The 25,303-nt window shown below is 36.5% G+C and overlaps 1 protein-coding gene across 1 annotated transcript in view; it reads left to right on the top strand.

Annotated features, from left to right (window-relative positions):
- Positions 1 to 25,303, top strand: part of Pde10a (phosphodiesterase 10A) — a 261,069-nt gene that overhangs the window by 161,763 nt on the left and 74,003 nt on the right. Inside the window, exons 4-7 of the mRNA XM_026393143.2 lie at positions 9,769 to 9,889; positions 11,371 to 11,420; positions 22,009 to 22,149; positions 24,083 to 24,238. Of these exons, the coding sequence (XP_026248928.2) occupies positions 9,769 to 9,889; positions 11,371 to 11,420; positions 22,009 to 22,149; positions 24,083 to 24,238 (468 nt within the window). The remainder of the gene's footprint in view (positions 1 to 9,768; positions 9,890 to 11,370; positions 11,421 to 22,008; positions 22,150 to 24,082; positions 24,239 to 25,303) is intronic.

Below are 25,303 nucleotides of genomic sequence, written 5' to 3' on the forward strand. Positions count from 1 at the left end.
TTTTTATCCCTTTAGTCATTGTGTGTTTTGAGAAATGTCTGTTGCCCATTTTTGAATCAAGAGTTTTTGTTATTGAGTTTTTAAAAATTCCTTATGTATTCTGGAACATGTTCAAACAAAATATTAGGTATAAGGAACATGAGTTCCTTATGTAACCCCTTGTCAGACATGCAGTTTGAAAATATTTTTTCCTATTCTGTAGGTTGCCTGTATTAATTTTAAAAACTAAAAGGAAATGTTTTAAAAGCAAAGAGACACATTAATAAAATATGAAAGAAATTCCTAGACCAAAGTTTAAAATATAGAGGTGATTAGTAAGGCTAATGTAGTTACCTAAGTAGATCAATAAAATAGGCTAATTTTACTTTTTTATAAGAAGTAAAAATATATAATCATTTGGAATGAGAAAGGGAATATAAATGTAGATGATAAGGAGACTATTAGTTATTTAATAGGTAGTACTATAGCCTCTTATGTTGGAAAGTTTAGATGAAATGGTCAGTTGAGGAAATTATAAATTATCAAAGTTGATTGAAGAATAATTAGGAAACCTCAATACACTGTTAACCAATGGAAAAACTTTAAAAAAAAATAGAGAAAATCACCTAAAATCTCGGACATTCCTACATTACATAAAGTCTATATTTCAAAAACTAGGTAATGAAGTCTTCCCAGAGAAGACCACTCCTGATGGAAAAACTAGAGTACTGTGGGAAAAAAAAGTTACACAATGAGTACCAAGTTTTTGATTTTGAGAACATGATAAATATTTCAAAGTTACTACAAGTGGTATGTTTGTTGCTCAGTTTTAAGTTTTTATAGGTGTTCCACATATGGGATGATGAAACAATGAATGAAACAAATTAAAAGGCTGTTAATCATTTTTATTAGTGCAGACATAAGTACAGAAATCCTAGGTAAAGGAATTCAATAGTGCTTTAAAAGAATAACTATTCATTGCCAAGGGTGATTGACAAGGAGAAGCCTAGTTCAATAATGGTGAGCAAATTGCTGACTAACTCAGATGTGTGATGTAAGAACAGAGAGAAGAAAGGCTGCAGTTGGGTTCTGCTTGAGCCAATGGATGGGTGGTTGCCATATCCAGAGGGGGAACATGCAGGAGGGGCAGGGAGCCTGCATGTGTGGAGACACTGCAAGTGCTCAGTTTTATAGGTGCTAAGTTGGAGATGCATAATTGATTTCTATATGGAGATATTAAGGACTAAGTTAGACATGAGCCTGGAGTTTGGGTAAATGGCCTGGATTAGAATCATTAACTTTGAGACTCATAGTAAGATGGGTAACTTAAGAGCCTCCTGACCCAGGGTGAGGCCACTTGGGAATGTGGACCAGCCCTGGGATGTGACATTCAGAAACCTGAGATATAGAAAGAATTTGCAAAGGAGACTAAAAAGGGGTCTCCAGGAGGCAGGAGGAGAACTCAGGGGCACTGTGTCTTGAAGTTGTGAAGAAATCGCTTCAAATTGAAGACAATAATCAGCTTACTTCCTGCTGGTACCCAAGGGTGGTGACCTTGAGAGTTGCCATGGGTGGGGTGTGTAGTGACTTCTTTAATGCTTCTATATACTTCTGTTTCACTGGAGTGGTTAGAATTATTTTGAAAAATAATGAGACTTTGTAGGCAGCAAGTATAGACGGTTTTATGGAGTTTTGCCTCTTGAAAGGGAGTAGGAGAAAAATGGATTGGTAACTAGATAGGAAGGATAGTAAGACAGATATTTTGTTTTGAGCATTTTTCTTTTAAAAAATAGAGTAAATGACGGTATGTTTATGTATTTGTGGAAGTGAACCAGTAGAGAGAGCAAATGCAGTGATGCAGGAGGTGATGCAGGACAGAGAGCAGGGCAGCACAGTGCGCAGGAGTTCCCAGAGGGCCTCCAGAGCCTCCCACATATGTGGCTCTGCCTTTCCTGCCTCCCTAATGACCTGTTTCTGCCTTTCTGTTTCTTTTCTTACTATGCCATGTAAAAGGGGGTTTTCTAAATGCTTATCAGAAAGATGAGTTATAGCCAAATAAATAAAACAGTTGAAAATAATAAGGGGGAAAAAAAACCATGTAAGAGTCAGTATTTTTCTACCAATGAGGAGAAAATTTGAATTTTATTTTCCATTCAGGTGAGGCATAAGCTGGAATAAGTAGATTTCACTTTTGTCTAAGGAAGGATCCTGATCAGTCTTTTTCAGGGCAGTTTTTTATTAATATTGATTTTCATAGAAGCACAAATCTAAATTAATGTAGCTGTTTCGATAGCAACCTCTGTCAGTTTCAAAGGCATAGTGTTAAAACGTGCTTCATTGCAAAGGGAAGGAGGCAGCTACTAGAATCAGCTGGAGTGCCCTCCTTCCAGCTAAGGACTGGCTGAGTGAGACCAGGTGGGGGTGGGGACTTGTGGGTAAGCACTGAGAGGGCTTCTCCTTTTATTTGCATTTTTTTTAATTTAAAAACTTTTAAAATTTGTTCTAATTAGTTATACATGACATTAGAATGCATTTTGACACACCATACATAAATGGACTATAACTTCTCATTCTTCTGGTTGCACTTGATGTAGGATCACACTAGTCATGTAGTCAAACATGCACATAGGATAATAATGTCCTATTCATTCTGCTATCATTCCTACCCCCATACCTCCTCCCCTCCCCTCCATCTAAATCCAAAGTACCTCTCCCCCTGCCTTATTGTGTATTAGCATCCCCATATCAGAGAAAACATTTGGCCCTTGGTTCTTTTGGATTGGCTTATTTCACTTAGCACAATATTCTCCAGTACCATCCATTTATTGGCAAATGCCATAATTTCATTTTTCCTTTAAGGCTGAGTAATATTTCATCGTATAGAACACACCTTAATTTATTTATCCATTCATCTGTTGGAGGGCTCCTTGGTTGGTTCCATAGTTTGAGCTTTTCCTTTTAAATCTCCACAAACCTACAGGTAAAGTTCTTTAAGTCAGGCTCTGGCCATGAAATGGGCTTTGGAGAGTTCAAGATAACACTTGACAGGTACCCAGAGGGCAAGCAGGTATCCACTCATGTGGATTATCAACAGATCTGTAAGGCTTAGAAGCCAGAGAAACAGGCAATAGATGTAATGCTCCAGTCAGGCAAAGGGAAATTCTGACATTTTGAATTTTGAAAATCAAAGAGCCCAGCAAGCATTTCCCACTCAAATGAAAGATGTCATCGACCTTACTGAGGAAGACACCACAGGATGCAAGTAGAGTCCACACTCTTCTTATTATATAGCTTGACAGATATTCAGGTACTTGAATTTGTGTTTTGTGACAATCTGAAATAAAAATTCCCATCACCAATTATGGATTGCTTGCTTCAGCCTGAACTTTGTTTCAGAGGCTTGGCTGCTAGTTACTAATTGCAAACCTTAAGAACCTCAGATGTTTAGCCGAGCTCACGGCTTCCCAAGCCAGTTAGGTGGGAAATGCTTCCCAGTAAATGAACACACTGTTCTGCTATATGGAAACTGTGTGCGCATTTTAATTACTGGAAAATGTTTGTTAGAAATGGTGATGTTTTTACTTAAATCAGAGCCCACGATAGATTAAAAACACGGCCAAAGCTTGTTCTGGGTTCCATGATAACAACATGATGATGGTGGTATAGAGGAGATGTCTTCTTACTCATCTTGTTCTCTGTGGCAGGAGGCAGAAATCATTTAAGCTAGAAAACACTATCAAATCTTTATGACAAAAGGTTTTTAAATGGAAACTAAGCACATTCCACTTTTGCAAGACTTTAAATTACCACCTGTTCTGTCACATCATTCTTGGCAGCCACAAATCTATAGCAGATTATAGATTTTGAAAATTATTACAGCTAAAGAATTTTATTCAGTCCAAACAGATGGCTGGTCCTGGTCCACTAAATCAAAGGTTGTTTAAAGGTCATTGATTTGAGCATATTTCTCCACTCTGTGGAAGAGGATACAAATCCAGTAATAGTGAGATTATGCCTGAAATCTAGATGCTCCTAGACTTCAGTTCAGTAACTAAAGATGGTAACAAAGGTATCAGAGATGCTTCATTTTTGCCATAGATGTTGCCACTAGCTGATGTTTTCTTGTATATCTGTTTTTCCCCAACAAGGATTTAAACTCCATCAGAGTAGAAGCCATAACACATAGATACAACAATGCTTCATATGTTGCTGCGGAGAAGCATCTGTGGGTAAAGGACTTGGGCTGCCTCTTTGGCATCCTTCACATTCTCATTACTCAACTGTCCCTGATAGCCCTTTTTCTACTAACCATTTAAACTTGCCATGGGTGTTTGCTTTATCAACCAGTGATTTAAAACCATTTTTTTTTTCATGGTTCCCTTTTCCCTAAATTAAGTTATTCTCTGAAAAGCCCCTCTTATTTTGCTGGCCCTTTCGTCCTAGCCCTTTGAAAATGCTAATATTCTTTAGGAATATTACTTCTTATTATTTGTGTCCTTGAATTGAGCTGACGTTTTTCCAGTGCTCACTTGTTTGTAAAGCGCCTGTACTCTTGCTCCTACCACTTTGGGTATGAAATCCTGAGAATAAGCTGGGACCATTCCTGTCCAGTGTTCTGCTTTCTGCTCTTCTGTCTTCACTCTAGTTGTGTTCTCCTCTAGTTGTCTTCATCTTTTCTAGCTTTCCTTAAGGCACTTATTCTGAATCTCTGCACTGTGCTTCTTTTAAACATGCTCTACTTCCTCCATTTGGTGTGGAGCACAGGAAGTGCTCTCAGGTACATTGCAAAATGGTTGAGGTCAGGTGCTCTTTCTTTTTCTCTTTGTAATGCTGGAATGGGCTTAGGATGAATATCTACTGACCCTATGTTTGCCATTTAGGATTTTAAAGCCCTTTTTTTTTAAAAAAAAAAATTATTTCTTACATGCATGACAATAGTGGAAGCATTACATTCATAATTATCCATTCACATCACCATTTTTCGTAACTCTGTATATAAAGTATTTTCACACCAAATTATGCCATTATACATGAGCTCTCTTATTTTTTTCTTTTTGCATTACAATTCTTAATACACCTTTATAGCACAACTTATCATATCTCTGTTTGTATATAAGGTATGTTGACACCAAATTCACATCTTCATACATGTATTTTGTGTAATGATGACCATCTCCTTTTTTTAAAAGCATTTAGAAAGGGCCAGGGTCATCCTCTGTACTGTTCCCATGCTCTTCTTTCGGAGCCTCCAGATCTCACAGATCTCTTAAATTGTTTGTATGATTGTTCATGCTTAGAGAAGTAGAGATTTTTCAGCCTATGATGTTTGGGTGACTTAAATGGTCCCTATTTATGATTTATTTGGCTATAAAATGTCTAAATCATTCTGATGACTCTATACTTAAAAAGTCTAGATTAAAAAGTTTGGCAGTTTCTTCCAAAGAAAATGTAAACCTATGTTTACCTTGTGACCCAGGAATTCTACTCTTGTGTTTGCCTAAGATAATTGAAACTTATGTTTACAAAAGACTTCATCACAGCTTTACTCAATAGCCCCAACCTGGAAATAGTCACTGGACTCTCCAGCAGCAGCAGGACAGACCAGCAGTGTGCAGTGTCTTCATGCCAAAGAGGGCTGTGGCAGGGGAGAGCAGCACAGGACAGAGACCCAGCTGGGTGGAGGGGTCTCCCTGATGGCCTGCTCAGCACATAAAGCAGGTTCAAACAAGTACTTGTTTCCTGGCACTTGCACACCATCTTATAAATGGACTAACAATCTGAGTGGAAAAGAGCCAAAGAGAGTGGCTACCTTGGGGACAGAGGCTGGTTAGGAAGGGCAGTGGAGGGACTTTATGCAGGAATGGTTTGTTCTGTTTTGATTGGAAATGTATTACAAGGACTCCCCATTTGTCAAATAAGGTAAATTTTGTTTCTGATTTGTAAACTTATGATGTTAATTTTATCTAAATGAAAAATATTGACATCCAGTTAGTTTTGTTCCTTGCAGTGGTTTGGCTTAGCCACTCTGAATCTGTCTCTGTGTATTTCTGAGGCTCAAGAAACTATGTAAGTATGTTAAGGCTATTTATTGTTAGCCAGATTTTTTAACTGTTGGGTGAGATGATAACAAATATGGAAATGAGAAATTCTAGAATACTCATGTGGTGGATGGATGGTGGATTCAGAGTGATCAGATTGAAGTCATGGTTTTTAGTTTCTGTATGTGTATATCTAAATGAATAAATGAGCATAAAATCACATATACATGTTTATGTACCCTTGTATGTGTATCTAGATTATGCACCTTAATGTATGCAGCATGTATGTAAGTGAGAGAAGCTTAGAAGTGTGTGATTCACATTCATCTCTGTTTCCTCAGACTTCCCTTTCATGACATTACTAATGAGTAGCAACATATCCATTAGTAATGTTATGATTTACAATAATTATGCTTATCATTGCACATTTGCATGTAAAAAATTTTTTCGTATATTATGGTTTGAATAACTCACTAGCCTTTTAATATTTGAGAATTAATATTTTATCCAATAGAATAATAATCTTAGTAAAATATTTTACTATTATAATAATTATGCTGTTGTAATCAGTTAAAAATTAGAATTTGAAGCTTAATATAAATAAAAAGTTAAAACCCAGGTCATTGATTATCAGAGAAAATTTGTACTGAAAAGGATTTTAAAGATAATGTAATTCATCCTTCTTTTTCTACAGATGAAAAAACATAAAGCCCAGAAACATGAAATGAAATCTCATGATAAATTTGTGTATCCCAGAATGTCTTCTTGTTCTCATTTGTTTGTGAGAACCTATTTCCAAAAGAGTTAGAGAACAGCTGGTTATTGATCTCAGCACCTCTTCCTCTTACAGGACATTACTAAACAGCTTATTCTCAGAATCATCATCTAGTCAGACTTTGGAGACAGACCAACCTGTATATCAATTGCTGAATGATTAATAGCCTACCTTAAAACTAGCTAAAGCTCCCTTCCCTGACAAGCAAATCAAGGCACTGAGACAATGTGTTTGTTCCTATAGAAGAAATGCTGGGGATAGACTTTGAGGTGTGAAGACTTCTGCAGGCCTGCATGTAGAGGTTCGAGGTCTGGCATTATGACTTTTTCTCGGTCCCTTGGCTCAGCTTTCCTTTGGGTTAGCTTCATCTTCAAAAGAGTCCTTTCCAAGAACTTTAGGGGAAAATACAGAACTAGTAGTTCTGATAAGTGGTAAAAAAAAAAAAAAAAAAAAAGAGAGAGTAGAGAATAGAGTTATGTTAAAGTATAATATTTTATCTGGAACTTTTCAAAACTTAGATCTTGTTTATGAATGTCAGGGGAAGCACCATGAGCTTTTGGGACCACACACAGTGCTGGATAGAGGCATCAGAATTCCCAGTGATTTTGGTGTAGAGTCTGCCATAACACTGGTACCTCTGTAAGCCAAGGACCTGGAAAAAGTCTAAAGGTAGCCAATAACTGAAAAGTTATGGCTAACTGTTAGCAAAATAAAGTTTCAGCAATAAAAAATCACAGAACTTATCCAGGACCGGTAATTTATCATGATAATGTCCAACAAAGCAGGCAGCATCCACAAGGCTAAGGGAGGGCAGACTAACCTCTGGATGCTGCACACAGCACAGCAGAGAAATGCAGCTGATGTGGGAGCAGAGCGCACAAGCCTGAGAGGCCTGGGCTTAGGGATGCAAGGAGTGGCACCCACAGGTGAGAGCCCAGTAGGGTGGCATTGACTTCTGAAGTTGGTTATGAAGCACTGGAGTTGCTTGGAAGGTTTCTATTTTGCTGCTTTTTGATCATATTTATTTATGTTTTTCTCTATACTTGGGAAGCTTTATCCCAGACTTCTATAAATTTCGCTTTTTTACTCTATTTCTATGTCAAGATTCTTCAGTGTGTATTACCAAAATGTGGTCATCACAGGGTGATAAGAAACCATTGGGGCTCACTTTTGAGATGGACATAAGTTAAAAGTCCATTGATGCTCCGATCTCTGTAAGCCCCTCTGAGTGGTATACTACAGTGGGTGGCATTGGGTGTCTCAAGACTTAGTATTAGCATGAAGCCAGCATCCAGTGATTCCCCCACCCCACTGACTACCCAGGCAGATGGTTACAGGTCTCTTTGAGGAAGGTAGGAGGAAGATCTGCTTTGTACATTTTGGCTATCTATCAAGATCCTTCTTCAAGTAGACCTTTCTTGATTCAAGCTTTCCAGTCTATGCATTGACTCAGTTCTGGGACTTCGTTGAGGTATTCTGACTTTCTCTTGTGCTCATCAAGTTAGATTTTCCTTCACTTAAGCCAGAACTTTTCTTGGATGACAAAGGAAAAAAACAAAAATAACCCAAAACCTTAGTTGGGTGACCTGTTGAGTTTCAGGGACACCATGATCAAGTAGCTAATACTAAAGATCTCTCCTGGTCAAAGCATTTGACCAGTTCGTTTCTATCTGGTGTGTCAATATCTCACCTTGTCTCTGGGCATGAAGTGCTACTACTGAGCCCCTGCCTCGACAAGAACCCATAGTGGTATATTTGGGGAATATGCATGGATAGTAGCAGTTCCCACATTAATTCCTGGTTCCCACCATAGGGCTCTTTATGTGTATCGAGCTTTAGTGAGGGGCTTCTGTAGGATGTAACTAGACAATGGTAAGTTGAATGTTATTCTCATTTTGCTAAGTCTTTGAACTTAGGGCAGTTCTGGCATTTCAAGTTGATTTAGTATAGCCCGCTCGGGGAACAGATTTCAGCCAGCCTAGTGCTAACATACTGGACTCCACATCTCCACTGTGCATCTGTATAAAAATTGCTTTATTTACTTATTGATATTCTTCCTACTAGAATATATTTATTTACTTATTGAATTCTTCCTACTCCTAGAGGACAGAACTTTGGTCTTGTCCACTCTGTGAGGTCTCTAGTGTCTAACAGAGTGGCTACTCTAATACATGGTCACTTGTCAGGTGATTGACTGATTAGTATTATTCATTTGTTCACTCCACAGATGTGTATTGAGCACGGTGCTAGTGATAGCAAGTAGGAGACCTTTGGGAGTGAGCAAGTAGGAGACCTTTGGGAGTGAGAGGTGTCTGAATACTCCAGGAACAGGGAGGTGGCCACGCCTGAGACTGAGGGCAGAGAGGAGAATGAGGAGTTAAGAAGGAAGCTTTGGAGGTAGACAGTGACCACATTTTGTGGTGTAGGAGTCCATCATGAGAGGAATCCATCTGTTCTCTCCAGCGCAAAGAGAAGTCCTAGGAGTATTTTAAGCCAAAGGGTAACCGAATTTTATTTAATTTTTAAAGTTTATAATGTTTGTTACTTGGAGAATGGGGTTTAGTAAGGGAAGCTTAGCATCAAGGAGGTGAATGAGAAGACAGTATTTTTCATTATCTTAGAGAAGAAAGAGTGTAGCTTGCTGCAGGGTAAGGGTGGCTTTTCCCTGTAACCACTACAGGAAAGTTCTACTACAGTTTGGGGCTATGGCTTTGCTGTGGGCTGCTGCAGTGACCACAGTCACAGTGCAAACCTTCCACTCCTGTCCTGAGCCACAGAGAAGGGAGCCAGGGGTGGGGCATTGAGTCTCCCAGTGCAGTGCCTGTGGAGAGATGTCCTAGCATATTACTCTGTCTTGCTGAGCAAACTGTTGTATTATTTTACTAATCAAGTTGCTGATATTTATAAAAATTCAGAAATGAGGTTATAATTTGACATTAAACTATTCCCTTTATTTTTGTTATGTTTTATTCAAAGTACCAAGATACAAATATGCAGGGAGTCGTGTATGAACTGAACAGCTATATTGAACAGCGGTTGGACACAGGAGGAGACAACCAGTTGCTCCTCTATGAATTGAGTAGCATAATCAAAATAGGTAAGAAATATTTTATATTCTCTGGGGAAATTTTGACCAAATTTGACCAAATATTCTTTTCTTACATAATCAAAACTGGCAGAAAAATAACTAAAAGAGTGATGAAAGTCATTCATTTGCTTTTATACCGGACTAAGTAATGAAAATATTTTATTATGAAACATCAAGCCTAAAAAATTCCTAAATCATCTGATTTCAAATAAGTATCTACCTGATGCATGAATTAAATATACTATGATTTTAATTAATACCAAGTTTTCTTTGGAAAGTATTGTTTATTGAACTAAGTGACACATTTATAAAGGAAACCACTAATTTTTAAAGGAAACAAGCATTTTAAATTTATTTGGGTATGTCCTAGATAATCAGTGGTTTACTTTGGGAATGAATGGGGAAGTTGTATCAGAAAAGTAAGATTTTAGAAGGGTGCACTTTTTTTAGGACATGGCTTTTTAGGATACCCACTATGAAAATTGAATCTTTTGAGTTTTATTTGGAAGTGAGAATGCTGATGACGTAATAATAGTAATGTTTATCAGACTTAACCCTGTGTCAGACATCTCCCCATGCAGACTCCATGCACAAACTTTGGTTCTCATGATCGCCTCATGAGGTCATTTCTGTTCTTATCCCCATTCTCCTAATGAAGAAGCCATGGGACAGAATTTAGGTGTTTTTCCCAAAGACACAGAGATAAAAAGGAGTTAAATAGAGGGTTTAAATTTAGGCCATCCCTGAACTGATGGGTGTGGTGACACATGTCTGTAATCCCAGAGGTCCAGAGGGTGAGACACGATGGTGAGTTCAAATACAGCCTCAGCAAAAGTGAAATGCTAAGCAACTCAGTGAGACCCTGTCTCTAAATAAAATACAAAATAGAGCTGGGATATGGTTCAGTGGTCGAGTGCCCCTGAGTAGTTCAATCCCCAGAACCAAAAAAAAAAAAAAAAAAAAAAGAATTAGGCAGTCCCTGAAAGACTTAATGCTATTCCTTGCTGTGGTGATTGCTTCAGATGACATGAAGCGATTTTAGATCTATTATGTTCATGTCAGTGTATATGTAGATGTGTACACCCCTTTTGGTTGATGCTTATTTCAGTAATTCAGTATTATGACTCTCACCATTAGTATTTATAATACTTTAAAAATTAAATACAATTTTTGAATTTAAAAAGTGTTCTGTGGAAATTTCTGAATATTTAAAGTTCAACATTTAAAGTTCAAAGTACATTATTTCACGACATGTTGCCTGCTGTATGCATTTGAAGATGTCACTTAGTGTTGCAGTCACTGATGAGGAGTATGTGGAGATAACCTGTTATTGAGTGAAGCCATATATGGCTTTGTCCCTTCAGTGCATGACACTGGTCATGTTAACAGATCCACTCAACAGGCTCACATCTGAGTCACACTATAGAGAATTCATACATGTTATATTCTTCCACTGAGATTAGTTTCTTCCTTTTTTATTACTTTGGCAGCCACAAAAGCTGATGGATTTGCACTGTATTTCCTTGGAGAGTGCAATAATGTAAGTATCTATATTAAATTTTGGTGCTCTAGATGATATCATAAGCTCTTTATTAAAAACTATTATATTACAAACAACAGACATGTCATAATTAAGTATTAAAACAATCATATTTTAATTATTAATGTGGTTAGTATCAGTCAAGAATGACATGATATTATTCATAAAATCTTGAAATTAATTAATGTACTTATGTATCAGTTTTTGCCTTGTAGTGTCCTATATCATGCATGACCTTGTAAAGAATTTGTGTTTTATACAAAAGTCATTTCAGCATTGTGGGCTATGGTGCCATACAAGAGGGCCTGTGCCCTTGGCATTCATGGTCCACAGTGGAATAAAATGGGAGCAGAAGTTGAACATGGTCTGTGTGGTGTCTACGGGGTAAAAGACAGCTCTGTAAGAGCACAGGAAGAAGCTCCTGGTCTGGGTCTGAGTGGCTGTGGCTGTGCTTCAGGGCATTCAGCCCTTGAGGAGTGAGTCTCAGCTGTGGCTCCTCTGAATCTCTGCTCTTCTTTAGGTGGAAAACAGCCCACTGTCAAATGCAACTCACACAGGCACTCTCAAAAGCATCTCAAGATGTTTAGTCACTGGTATTTGATTTTTAAGTACCTTAAAATCAGGTACTTAACATTTTAGCATAATCTTAGTCAATAATGCTTTTGTTTTCAGTTTAAAATGCACTTATAAATTTATTGGACATTTACTGTGTATTTCTTATATGGTAGGCACTGCTATTTGAGATTTGGGATGAATTTTTGAAATGAATATACCTGCATTCTCAAATAATCAAAATACCATTGACATGTAACATGTATATAGAAGTAGAGAAGATAGTGTACTAAGATCTCTAATAATAATTTTGAGTAATATAATAATACAAAGAGTGAATATACTATGTATACAACCAGAGATATGAAAAATTGTGCTCTATATGTGTAATAAGAATTGTAATGCTTTCTGCTGTCATATATAAATTTAAAAATTTACATTAAAAAATACAAAGAGTGAAAGTAATTGCATAAAATGTATGAGCTGATTGAATTAACTTGTAGTTCTTCATTCCACAACCATTGCTTCCCCTGGTATTATAATAGCTTCCTAAAGCTTTTTATCCTACAGGATTCAAAGATTCTGTAGGGCAAGGACCTCTGCGAGCCAATGTTATCATTCCTCTAGCACCTCTCTGGGAGCCTTTCACAGAAGCAGTGGACAAGAACACTTATTAAATTGTATTACTCAGATTTACTACCACTTCCAAGCACTTTAACCTGTATTTTAGACAGCAGTAGTATTTTAAAGTGGCTAACCTACAAAAGCAACAAGTGGATATTACTCTTCCCTGTTAAAAATTTATTTCAAAAATTTTTATAATTCAAATTAAATTTATTTTAACAGGTGCATAAAGACATGAAACTAAAGCTATTAATGAGGTACCATGTGATGTTTCAATACGTGTATACATTATGTAATGTTTAAATCAAGTTAAATATGTCTTCTCAAACCTTTATCACCCTTTTTTGGTGAAAGTATTCAAAATCTTTTTTTTTTTTTTTTTTTGCTTTTGGAGTATGTGTCCTTCTCTGCAGTCACCCTGCTGTATCTTACCCTGTCCCACTTAGTTCCCCTGGTCAGCCTCTCCCTGCATCACTCTTATCCTCTGAGAACCACTGTTCTGCTCTCAACTTCTTGGAGGTCAGCTCTTGGAGAGTCCTTGGGAGACCATACAGACCTTGTCTTTCTGTGCCTGGCTTATTTAAGAATTCCTCTTAGAAAATTATACAATTTTCCATTATTTTTACGATTGACTCACTGACATCATGGGCCTTCATGTCTTACTACTCTTTCTGAGATGGCCTGCAGGGCTGCCTATGCTGTCTCCCTTGAATCAGCCCTTCTTCAGATCAGGGTGGACAGGTGAGACAAAACTCATCTTTTTTTTTTTTTTTTTTTTTCTTTGCTAAATCTGGACCTTGAACTCTGAGACCCTACTTGTTCACCTCACAGGCCTGGTGAGAGCCATGAAAATGAGCCTGCTGGTGCAGGGCAGCTCCCTTCTCAGCCCATCCTTCTTTGATCAGGAGCTGGTCCTGTAGAACACCCCTCAGAGATGTCTGCTGGGAGGAAGTCTCTTCCTCCTATCTGTCTAAATATATCTTTATTTCTTGCACTCTCTTGAGATATGCTTTTGGTAGAGTTCGGGTGGGTGAATTGTATCTTGGAAACTGACTCTCAAAGGGATTGTGTTTGTTGTGATTTGTTGCAGTTCATCCATCATAGCTTTTATATTCCCTAGATATATTTTCAAGCTTTCCTCTGCTTCTTGGAATTTTAGTTTTTGAAGTATATTAACGGTATCTCTGTCATATTTCTTCCAAGTTACAGTTTTTTGCCTTCATTTCTTTCTCCTTGTATGCATGGTATGTTATTTGCTCATGTGTTTCATGGTCTTTCTCTATCCCTCCCTCTCTCTCCTCATCTCTACCCACCCCCTTTATTCCTTTATCTTTACTTTCTTTTCTTTTTTTCTCTCTCTCTTTCTTTCTTTTCTTTTCTTTTTTTTTTTTTTTTTTTTTTTTTGGTGACAGGGATTGAATTAATCCCTGAGCCACATCTCCAGCCTATTTTGTATTTTATTTAGAGACAGGTCTCATTGAGTTGCTTAGCACCTCGCTATTGCTGAGGTTGGCTTTGAACTTGCAATCTTCCTGCCTCAGTTTCTGGAGCAGTGTGCCACCAAGCCCTGTAATTAATCAATCAATCTCAATCAATCTCAGTCCCCCCACCTCCAAACATGTTCTTCCTTGAGCTTTTTAAATGGATACTTGGCTTTGAAGTTCCATTCTGCTTCATTCCAGTGTTAGATACATTTGTTTCTACTTTTTGTTTCTACTAGTCACTGAAGATAGCATCTAGAAACATTTTAAATGATCTGGTGGAGATTTTTTTCAGATTAAAAGTGGTATATATTTAAGTCTTGAATCAACATGATGCATAATTTTAAATTTCCCCGAGGAGATTTTTATTTTCCTTCTAGTACTGATATCAAGATCGTATTGTTTCCTTGCATTGCTTTGCAGTGGTAAGCGTGTTTATCCTTTGCTGAAGCTAAGGGGGTGTCCCTTTCCTTCCCTGGTCTTGTGCTGGTGTCTCCGAGGAGACTTCCTGCATAGAAAGGTCCCAGTTTCTCTCTTGTCTCCTACCTACCAGGGAGACTCTGTGGGGAGGATCAATGTGTGTCTGTGAACTGGTTCATACCCTCAAGAAACACCAGCCTCGAGGTTTGGCTACCTTATAGAGTTCTTTTATTTACTTGCTTTTAGAATTTTGTGGATTCCTTTCATATGCCTCAGATTAGGGATATTTTTAAGTATTTCTAAAATGCATTTTATCTAGCCTCTAAGTAATTTTAGAATTTATTTTTTTCAAGAGGGTCATTAATCCATATTGCTTGGAATAGAAGTTGTTATACTTCTAAAGTGCAGGTTAACCATATTAAATAAATATATAGACTTCTTTTTTTGCATGAGTGAGCTGATAAGTATACATTTTTTACACTTTTTTTTACATGAAAGGCAACATTATAGATCATTATCAATCTTTTAAAAATGTCCTCTGGATTTTAAATTACTACTAGAAAAATCCGTCTTAACCCACATTTCAAATAAAAAATTTTAGGTTTGTACCAAATTAACCTAATATGTTGATGTTATGGTTTTAGTCTGTGTTAACAAATACCAGTAGTTAAGAACAAGATTCGAAGAATTGTAAAATTCTTGCACTTACAAGAGTTTTAATTTTTTTTCATAAATGAGTCAAATAATTTTTAAATTGATATAATAAAATATAATTTCAATAATATGTAAATAGTCAAAATTCCACCGATACAATGAAAAAGGCCACATCAGTTGTGGAACTCATTATATAATTACAACAAAAACATAAGTCAGCTAGACCCAGCTATTAAAAAAAAAACACCCAAACCTTTTAGGATTAAAAACAAAATAAGCTGGGTATGGTGGTGTATGCCTGTAATCCCAGGAGCATAGGAGGCTGAGGCAGGAGGACCTCAAGTTTAAAGCCAATCTCAGCAATTTAGTTAGACCCTAAGCAACTTAGCAAGACTCTGTCTCAGAATAAAAATAAAAAGAGCTGGGATTGTAGATCCAGTGGGTCCCTGGATTCAATCCCTAGTACCCAAAAGAAACAAAACTATCTTCTACTACAGGAAAACACAGGTACAAGAAAAACAAAGGCCAGTGACAATATTAAACTCGAGCATTAACTTAGAGAAGAAGATCTCTTCTATGTGTTAAAGGTTTATCATACAATGAAGGTAGAGCTGTAATGAAATTTATGCCCTAGATATTTTATGGATTAAAATTTATGAAGCAGAACAATCCAAGAAAACAAACCAAGAAAAATGGATGGAAATACAATAGTATTTTTAGTTTCTGACAGATGACAAATAAGATGAGAAGGAGGTTACTAATATCATCGCTTAGGTTTATTAAAATAGCATATATGGTAAATAGTATGGTATTATAGAATTTGCTAACTTGGTCTTTTCTGGACTTGTCCCCGAATTCTGATGCACTTATTCTATTTAAGAGTTCTTAGGATTTCTACATAGCTAAAAACAAAGGAAAAGCAATTTTGGAAATTAAACAATATACTAAGTAACTCCTTGTGCAAAAAAAAAAAGTGCCAAATATATTTAATTGAATATTTAAGGAGTAATATTTGATAAAATTAATTATGATATTTTGAAATCTCTGAATAAATTGTTCACAATGGAAAATATATGTATACTTAAGCTGTTAAGCATTTTATATGTATATTTGAAATATTAATAAATAAGAGAACAAAAATAAGTTGATTGATTATGTCAATACATTATAGGGGGCCTCCACACGGAAGGCACTATTCTAGGCACTAAAGAATCTCTACTCTCTTGGAGTTTATGCATTTAACCTTGGAGAGAAAAAAAATAAAATCTAGATAAGCCCAAATATCTTAGATAACATAGACAAACTGTTAACTAAAAGAGAGAAGGCATGATTATATGTTTATTAAAAAGAGTAAAACAATAGATATAGTGAAAATGATTAATTTTTAGGGGATATTTGTACCAATAAATGTAAAAATATAGGACAGTTTTCAGGGAACATATAAATTGCCCCATCTGTTTTAAATAACAATGTAAACCTTAATAATCTAGTGCCTGAGGAACAAGGTGAAAACACTGTTATAACATCACCTTTCTAAGACCAGTAGGACATTTATTATAGGGGCTGTGTTTGAGCAGCAGCTACGGTGCAGCCCTGTGCCAAGTCAGGGTGACCCTGGCAAACCAGACGTTCTCAGTTCCTGAACCCACATTGCCCACGTGTTGCCGAGTAGCCCTCTGGAGTGCTTGTGCACACCACACTGTTTCGAAACCTGTACAGAGAAGGATTGCTTCCCATGAAGCAATCACTTTTGGTTCTGAATTTGGGAATGTATTCACCATTTTAAAACTGTGAGCTTGGCAGATTCTTAAACTTGACAAACCTTAATATTCTCTATTGCTTCAGTGTTATATCAAGGATGCTGTTTGTTCAACAAATCATTTTAAACAACTGCTAAGTACAAAAAAAACCTGTGCTAAACTGCTGAGCATATAAATATAAATAAAAACTCACTGCTCTGCCCCAAAATGTATAACCAGTACGGGAGAGAAAGAAATCAGCAGTTTCCCAGTACATGGTCCTACATGCTAACAGTGAGCAGTTCATGGTGGGTGCACTGGGGTCTTGAATTTGAAGGGGTTGTATCATGTAAAAACAGACTGAGTGTGTATTTGAAGACCTTTCACATAGTAGATAAGAAGAGGGCAAAAGAAAGTATTTGAGAAATCTGGAGCTATTCAAAGAAACAATATTATTTTGTATCTGGACACATAACAGTGTTTGACATAAACGAGGTATCCTTGAGATATGTTTTGAACAAAAATAATTTTCTATAATTAAATTTTTGCTTCAGTTTTAATATTTTCATTTATTTATACTAGTCACACAGTCCAATATCATATATTCCATATATGATATATAGCATGCTTTATATCATCAGTATACTTTCTCTTGTGTTATCCATGAGTTGCTTACAAAAGCCATAAATTGTGTGAACTCTTAAAAATTTCAATTTAAAAGGCCACTGAAAGTTTTTCATATATTGATTATTTTTAAGTAACCTCTACCTAATTTATAGGGTTTATTATTTAGCTTAGTTTAACAGTTGTTATTCTTTAAAAATTTGTGAACGTGAACAATTAGATGCCTGTAAAACCCCTAGATTCATAGACTATTAAGCTGAAAGAGACACTTGAAAATAATCAAATTTTTTCGTTTTACTAATGAGTTAACCAAGGTATCTAGTACGGTTAAGTGACTGTCCAGATTCATACAGCTCCTAGTCAAAACCTGAAGTCTGGAGTGTGATTCCAGAGGCTCTCTTCCAAAGTTTCTGTGCTTTTCACAAAGACCAGATGTGCTCTTTCTACTCCAATACATACCTCTTCTAAGTGCATAGACTTTTTCACTTTTATATTACTTTATTATTATTACTCCCAGACTGGGAAGAATACATTTCAATTAGTTTTGGGGATACAAATTAGAAAAACAAAAACCAAAAAACAACAAAAAAAGGAGAGCAAAGGAATCCAAATTTATCTGTAACAATTTTAAAAAGTTGCCTGAAAATATTGCATTCTTTGTACTTAGATCTGGTGGCTTATAGTAATTGTGTGATTTTTTTCAACTACATAATAAACTCTAGCAGGTCTATTTTTAAGAACTGTGCAAAATTAGCTGTCCATATTTCAAGACCAGATAAGAGTGGGGGAGGAGTTGCTCACAGTCAGTCATGGGCACAGAATCTACATTTGTTTACTATCCAGTGCCATCTAGTGTCTATTAGGGAAAATAACAGTAAGATATATATATATATATATATATATATATATATATATATATATATATATATATATATATTCTTCTTAAAATAATATTTCTAAAATTTAACTGGTGAGGAGTGGAAGTAAAATGAAATTTTGTGAAGTGATCTTTGAATTGTGTATGGAAAAAAAGATGCCAGCATATGTTTATCAGGTGAAACATCAGATTTTCCCATTTCATTTAAAAATGGATCTTATAGGTAAATTGGACATTATGAACATATATGTACATGAGAGTTTTACCATGTTACAAAATGTTGTTTGGTGATGTTTTCATTTATCCTCCTATGAAAATAATGAATATATAACATTTTTTTGTTATCTTTTTGATCTGAATATCCCATTCAAATCCTTATTCAAAAATTATTTTGACTGATTTTGAAAAGTGAACTCCCCATCTCCTTTGTGAAATTTTTTAAAGAATTTTATTTACAGTCATTATTAATGCATTAATGCAGACCCTTCACCAATGAAAAATGCAAAATATATCTTATAAAGTAAATTATGATTATTTTGAAATATTAAGAACTAAGGTGAGATTTGCCTTGCCAAATCACAAAACTTACTTTTAAGTTATAGTAATTTAAACAGTGTGTTACACAAATGAAATTCTCTAGTGATAGAGAATTGAGACTTCAAAACAAACCCACGTGTTTGAGAAGATTCAGTGTATGTCAAATGTGCCAGTTTATCAGTGGGAAAAGGCAACTGTTCAATATGTGGCTTTCCATTGGACAATTTCTGTGAAATAAATAAGGATAGATTTAATCAGCTTTTTCCCAACCCTGAATATGTGTAATAGTCAGCCCTGATTTAGAGGTTCATTATTGGTATTTTTTATTTGCTATAGTAACTACCTATAATATCTTTCAACTACAAAAACCATAAAGGTTGTATTGTGCCAAAACATGAAATTCTAACCAGTGAATAATCCTCAATCAGAACTGACAGGAGATGTTGAACAGGTGAAGTGAACTAAAGAAAGAAAGAAAGAAAGAAAAAAAAAAAAAGAATAGGGAGCCACTAATACAAAGAGAGAGTGTGTAGGTATGGAAATGCACCAGAGCCAGGTGTGTGTTCCTAGGCTGCCCCTCATTTTCCCTTCTGCCAGAGATTTTGGCATTTAAATTGCAGTGTTTTCAATATTCTGTTAACAGTGCCTCTCAGATCTTCGTTGGAAACATTTCCGTTTTATAAATATACGAACAGAACAGAAATCATGAACTTATTAGCAATACAAGTAGAATTGTTTACTTTTTGATAATTTGTTATCTGCATGGAGAAGATGCAGGTATAGGACAGAACTGAAAGATTTTTCAACCTTTCATTTCCAGCAAGCCTAAAAATCTATGAAATGGCTTCCCACATACCCTGCAGTACAGTTTTTGCTTATCTATTTCTTGTGCTTCCTATAGAAACCCTACGTAGAGGCAGAAAGTGTATTATAATATTAAATAAATGCTTATTTAATAATTTTAGGAACATATAATATATTCTACCATTTTTGAATTATGTAGCTGAGTATAACTTGAATATACAGCTAAATTTGAACTTAAAGACTGAAGGCTGAGTCATACAAAAGAGATGTGTGTTACATGTCTTCAACAAACAGAGCCAACACTATGACTGAAAGAACCAAAAATCAAAACCACAGCTACTGTTGGAAGCTTTCTGCAGATCGTGTTTTCCATTAGTATTCATAGGACATTCTTCATTACGAGTTATCTGAACCCCTCGGTTCAATTTAAGTGCATTTCCTGCAATTTTGTATTTGGTGGAGAAAAGGAACAGTTGCTCAGCATCCTTCTCATAACTAACTTTCTCGCAGTTTGAGAAAATATTGGCAATACTGTGGTTTTTTGGGTTTTTTTTTAGGTTAACCTTAGCATCTTTGGAGTGAGTAGTAACCCAAATGCCACCACACCACATACAGCCTTGTAGTTTTTTCTTGCAACCATTTCTTCTTCCTGCTCCTGAATCCTTTTTCTATCCTCCTCTCACTTGTAAGAATATACCTGGCTTGTATTTGGCCAATGATAAACAGAAATCTAATCATAGTCTCACTTCTTCTTTGCCACACATATATTGGTATATAATGGAATTATATTAACTTTAAAAACAGTGGCACTGATTACTAGTCTTTTAAAAAATGAATAAGGTAAAACTGTATCATCTCTTTAGATTTTTGATATCTAAGAGTATACCTTGTTCTTAAATACCTAAAGTTTAATCCTATTTAGAAGACCCATTTAAATATATTTTTTCACATGCATTGTATTTAATAGCAAGTACTCTTTAAGCACAGTCCTAATTCTTGTGAATATAAGTATTTTGAATTTATGCACTGGTCCTTTTTAATGGTACTACATTTAAAGCTGCCAGGGTTAATACTAAATTTTGCTTTCCTGTTCCCTACTGACTTAGCCAAAGAGCTCAGGTCTATAGGGTTCATTCATTCCTGTGATTGAAAGATACCCCCCAAAAGAGTTTTTAATATTACAGAGTTTAAAAACTACTTCTCTGATAAATTATTAAGAGTGTTTAGGGATGGAGTTGTGGCTCAGTGGTAGAGCAGTTGCCTAGAATATGTGGGACACTGGGTTTGATTCTCAGCACCACATATAAATAAATAAAAATAATAAAGGTCCATTGACAACTAAAAAATATTTTTAAAAAGCATTTATCTCAGTGTCTCACCCTTAGAACTACCTCAGTCACAGTAAGTAGTTGTAGGAGTGTGTTTAGGTTAAGGGGATCCTTTGGTACCTTCTGCTGCCAGTCTTTAACCATTAAGTTACAACAGCCCAATCAAGAGGAGGGTAAATAAAGTTTAGGGGCAGTTTACCTGAACCTTAGCATCTTTGGAGTGAGTAGTAACCCTGATGCCAACCCACCACACTACAACACTGCCTGCCAACCCTAGATGAGTTATTTTGATTGTCAATTGACAATCTAAAAATGTGATTGGATTTTATCAAAATAAATGATCTTCAGTATTTTAAAATGGATTTATTTTTTAAAAACTGCTTTCCACTCAGTCATTTGGAAAGACTGCCAAGATTGGTTTTTCAGAGAAGGGCAGATTTTTCATTGAGAATATTCTGAATCTATAATTTTTTAGGATAGTCAGTTTAAGCAATGTGAATAATTGAGCCTTAAAAAAATCTTGGAAAGAAATGATAATGATAAATAAGGAAATGATATTGATAATGAAAAATGTAACCAAACCCCTTGCTGCTGATCTATCTTCAGGTATACCTGTCCAGTCCCAAAGGAGTGGGATCCAGTATTGGTTTCGTGGTAGGGTAGAACCTTGAGCCCTTTTTCTCATTTTCCACATTTCAGGTACCAAAATAGAGGCTATTTTATGAGGTTTTTGTGCCTGCACATCCTTTAAGTCCTATCTCCACCTGTACATTGTGTGAAATAGTCCCGGGAGCAACAGTTCACCCTACTTGCTCCAGCTGGTTCAAAGCAATGCACCTCTCCTCCTTTCATGTCTGTTTAACGGGTTCACAGACTTCCCAAGAGTGCTTTCCATATTGTGTGAAGGTACAGGAGAGCCTATAAAACATGTTCTTCTCTTCTTCCTAGAGTCTGTGTGTGTTCACACCACCTGGGATAAAGGAAGGAAAACCCCGACTCATCCCTGCCGGGCCCATTACCCAGGGCACCACCATCTCTGCTTATGTGGCCAAGTCCAGGAAAACACTGCTTGTAGAGGACATCCTTGGGGTAAAGGGCTTTTAACTCTGTGTGACATTTTTAGTCTGAAAGATTCAATTAAGATGATATATCATTTTGACATATAATTTGAGCCATTTCATTAAAAAATTAAAGATTCATTAAATGAATTCATATATAAATTAACTTTTATATGCAGAAAATCAAATCTTTTGGTGTTGGGGGTGGTAGGTACTGGGGATTGAACCCAGGGATGCTCTTCCACTGAACTACGTGCAACTCTTTTTATTTTTCATTTTGAGACCGAGTCTTGCTAAGTTGCCCTGGCTGGCCTCAAACTTGCACTCCTACTGCCACAGCTTTCCAAGTTGCTAGGACCACAGGCCTGCACCACTGTGCCTCACCAGGAAATTAGCTGTCGTATACTCACTAGTAGTTGGATTTGAAGACTGCATGCTTCCGTACATGCAATATGATTAAACCTCATGTATATGTTAATATCCATGTATTATATTTAATATAAATGAAATGATCAGTCTTTCATGCTTCAAATCTTGCCAGGGTATACATAAATGGGTTAGCTCTTGCCTCATGACCAATCACCCCAAATTTTAGTGGCACCATATAGTAGCCACTTGGTATTTCTTGTGAGCTTCCACTGTCCCCTTCAGCTGATCTCGCTGTTGGCCAGAAGTTACTTGCTGGCTGACTGCAATGGCCTCACCTCTCCACTATCTCTCCCTCTCCTCTGGTAAGACTAACCTGGTATGTTCTTAGGATGGTAGCAGGAGTGCCAGGGAAGAAGTGGAAATGTGCCTAACTCAGACTGGCTGCCCTCCCAGTAGCCAGTGCAGATCACAAGAGCAGGCCCAGACCTGGTGTTCAAGGGCAGTAAAAGAGAACATGACTGCCAAGAGACATGACAAATTGGAACCCTTAATGCAGCCTTCCAAGTGCACACAGGCATTTTCATGAAATGTTACTACAAGGAGGTACAGACTTTAAACTGGAATATAGACTTGGGTTTTAATGTTGATTTTGCCACTATAGGACCTTGAAAAAAAAATCAGGTAACTGGTTACTTTATAGGAAGAGAGAAGAGAGAAAAGAGAGAGAGAGAGAGAGAGAGAGAGAGAGAGAGAGAGAGAATATGAGAGACTGAGGAAGGAGAGAGATTAAAAAGTTGATTCTATATAGATTCTCATTTGAAAATGTTCTTTTATACATGCAAAATTTTAAAAGATCTGTAAATTGCAAGTAGAGATTCATACTATTCTTGATTCCTAAAAAGTTCTAATTCATGCCTAATAGCTTCCTACAGACAGTAGAAACTGAACCCATAGAATTGGTGTTTGGGGGCATTAATTCATTCCATTTTCCTATAATTCCTTTGAGTGATTTTGCTAAGGTAGAAAATTATTAAAGTCAGAGAGCACGTTTCTATTGTTATGATATGTAATTGATAATTGTTAGATGTTGAAATGCTTAATGTGGGCCTTTGGGATTCAATGAGAATAACTTATTAACATGCACTTTAATAACCTTAAACATAGAAGAAAAGAAATGTTTACATTTAATTGTCTTCATGCAGTGTTTACATCGGTATTAATTTTTACTCTCATGTTTTATCTGTGAAGCCTTTGAACAGTTCTGGCATAGAATGAGAAGAAAAAATGTCAGCCTTCGCCATTACTTGCATTATTATTATTGCTCAAAATTAACACGTCATTTATTTATTAAATTTATACTATGCAAGGATAAAGACACATTGGAGTAGTATTGGGGTATAGGTTGCAAAAAATAATCTTTTTTAAAATCAGGTTTATTGTAACTATCATGATTTGGTTTCACTTAGCAAAGGACTGCTTATTATCAGTTATAAATATCATTCCATGAAATAAATATCTTATTTCAAGGGAAATAAGAGCCATAACATAATGATTCTTTTTCTTTCACTGAATTTATGTCTTTTTCCTCTTCTCAGGATGAACGATTCCCAAGAGGTACTGGACTGGAATCAGGGACTCGCATCCAGTCTGTTCTCTGCTTGCCAATTGTCACTGCGATTGGCGATTTGATTGGTATTCTTGAGCTCTATCGGCACTGGGGCAAGGAAGCCTTCTGCCTCAGTCATCAGGAGGTGAGCCTGAGGAGCTGCCACTTAGGACTTCAGGCCACTAACTCCTGATGGCACCAAGGAAATGTGAAATCACAATTTGCTTAACACTGTGTTGATACTGATACTAATACTAGTAGTTTTAAAGATCTGGGCTTTTTGTCCTGCAGTTATTTATAGTAGAGACTGAGTAGATTAGAAATGTAGTTTTTCCATAAGAAAACATTTTAATAATAAAAAGTATGTCGTAATGTGAAACAAAGTAGTAGGATGATTTTGAGGAGTTTTTTACACTTTTGTTGTGTTTGTCTTCTTAAAAATGTCCTCTTCCTTGATTGTGTCCTGAGAAAAGTTTCTAATGTCACATATGTCAGGAAAAACAATGAGTTCTATTCTCCATTTTGTTGAATTGGAATCAGCTCATTAATACTAACCCCTCTATGAAAATGGTGTGCCTCCCATGTCCAGGAAGAATCAAGTCCCCACTAGCTTGACCCCCCCATCCCTGGCCTGAGTGAGCCATCTCCTGCTACTCCTGCTATCCCTGACTCCTTCACACACTGGACCTTTGGGCATTGTGGCTGCTGCTCAGAGACCCTGCTTGGCATGTGCTGGCCCCAACCCCCTTGTAGCACCTCCCTCAGGAGCCTCCTCAGAATTCAGCACCTCAGGGAGGGCTGCCCTGAACCCTTGCTGTGCATTTAAATAGCTCCATCCAGTGGCACTTTGCTCCACCCTGCTTCATTGTCGCTGTGGCACCTGTCACTGATACACGCCCCAGGACCCTTCCTCTCTTTTCTTGCTCTCTCCCCCAGGATACTAAAAACCATTTTGTTGTTCTTGTTATTTACTGATAAGTCTCCTAGAAGAGTCCCTGGCACCCATGAAATATTTGTTAAATGAATAAATGGTGAAAGAAGAATACGTATATACGCAGATTTTGGCTTCTAAGAAATGCCACACCATTTTAAAGTGGTCTTTAGAGATCTTTTCAATAGTAATTTTGTCAAAGTGAAAAATAATCACTTTATTTTGGAATTATTTGACTATAGCTCTCTTAAAATCAGTTACGTTCCATTTTATCAAACA

This window comes from Urocitellus parryii, chromosome 8, assembly GCF_045843805.1.
Source record: "Urocitellus parryii isolate mUroPar1 chromosome 8, mUroPar1.hap1, whole genome shotgun sequence".
Classification (NCBI taxonomy): Eukaryota; Metazoa; Chordata; class Mammalia; order Rodentia; family Sciuridae; genus Urocitellus; species Urocitellus parryii.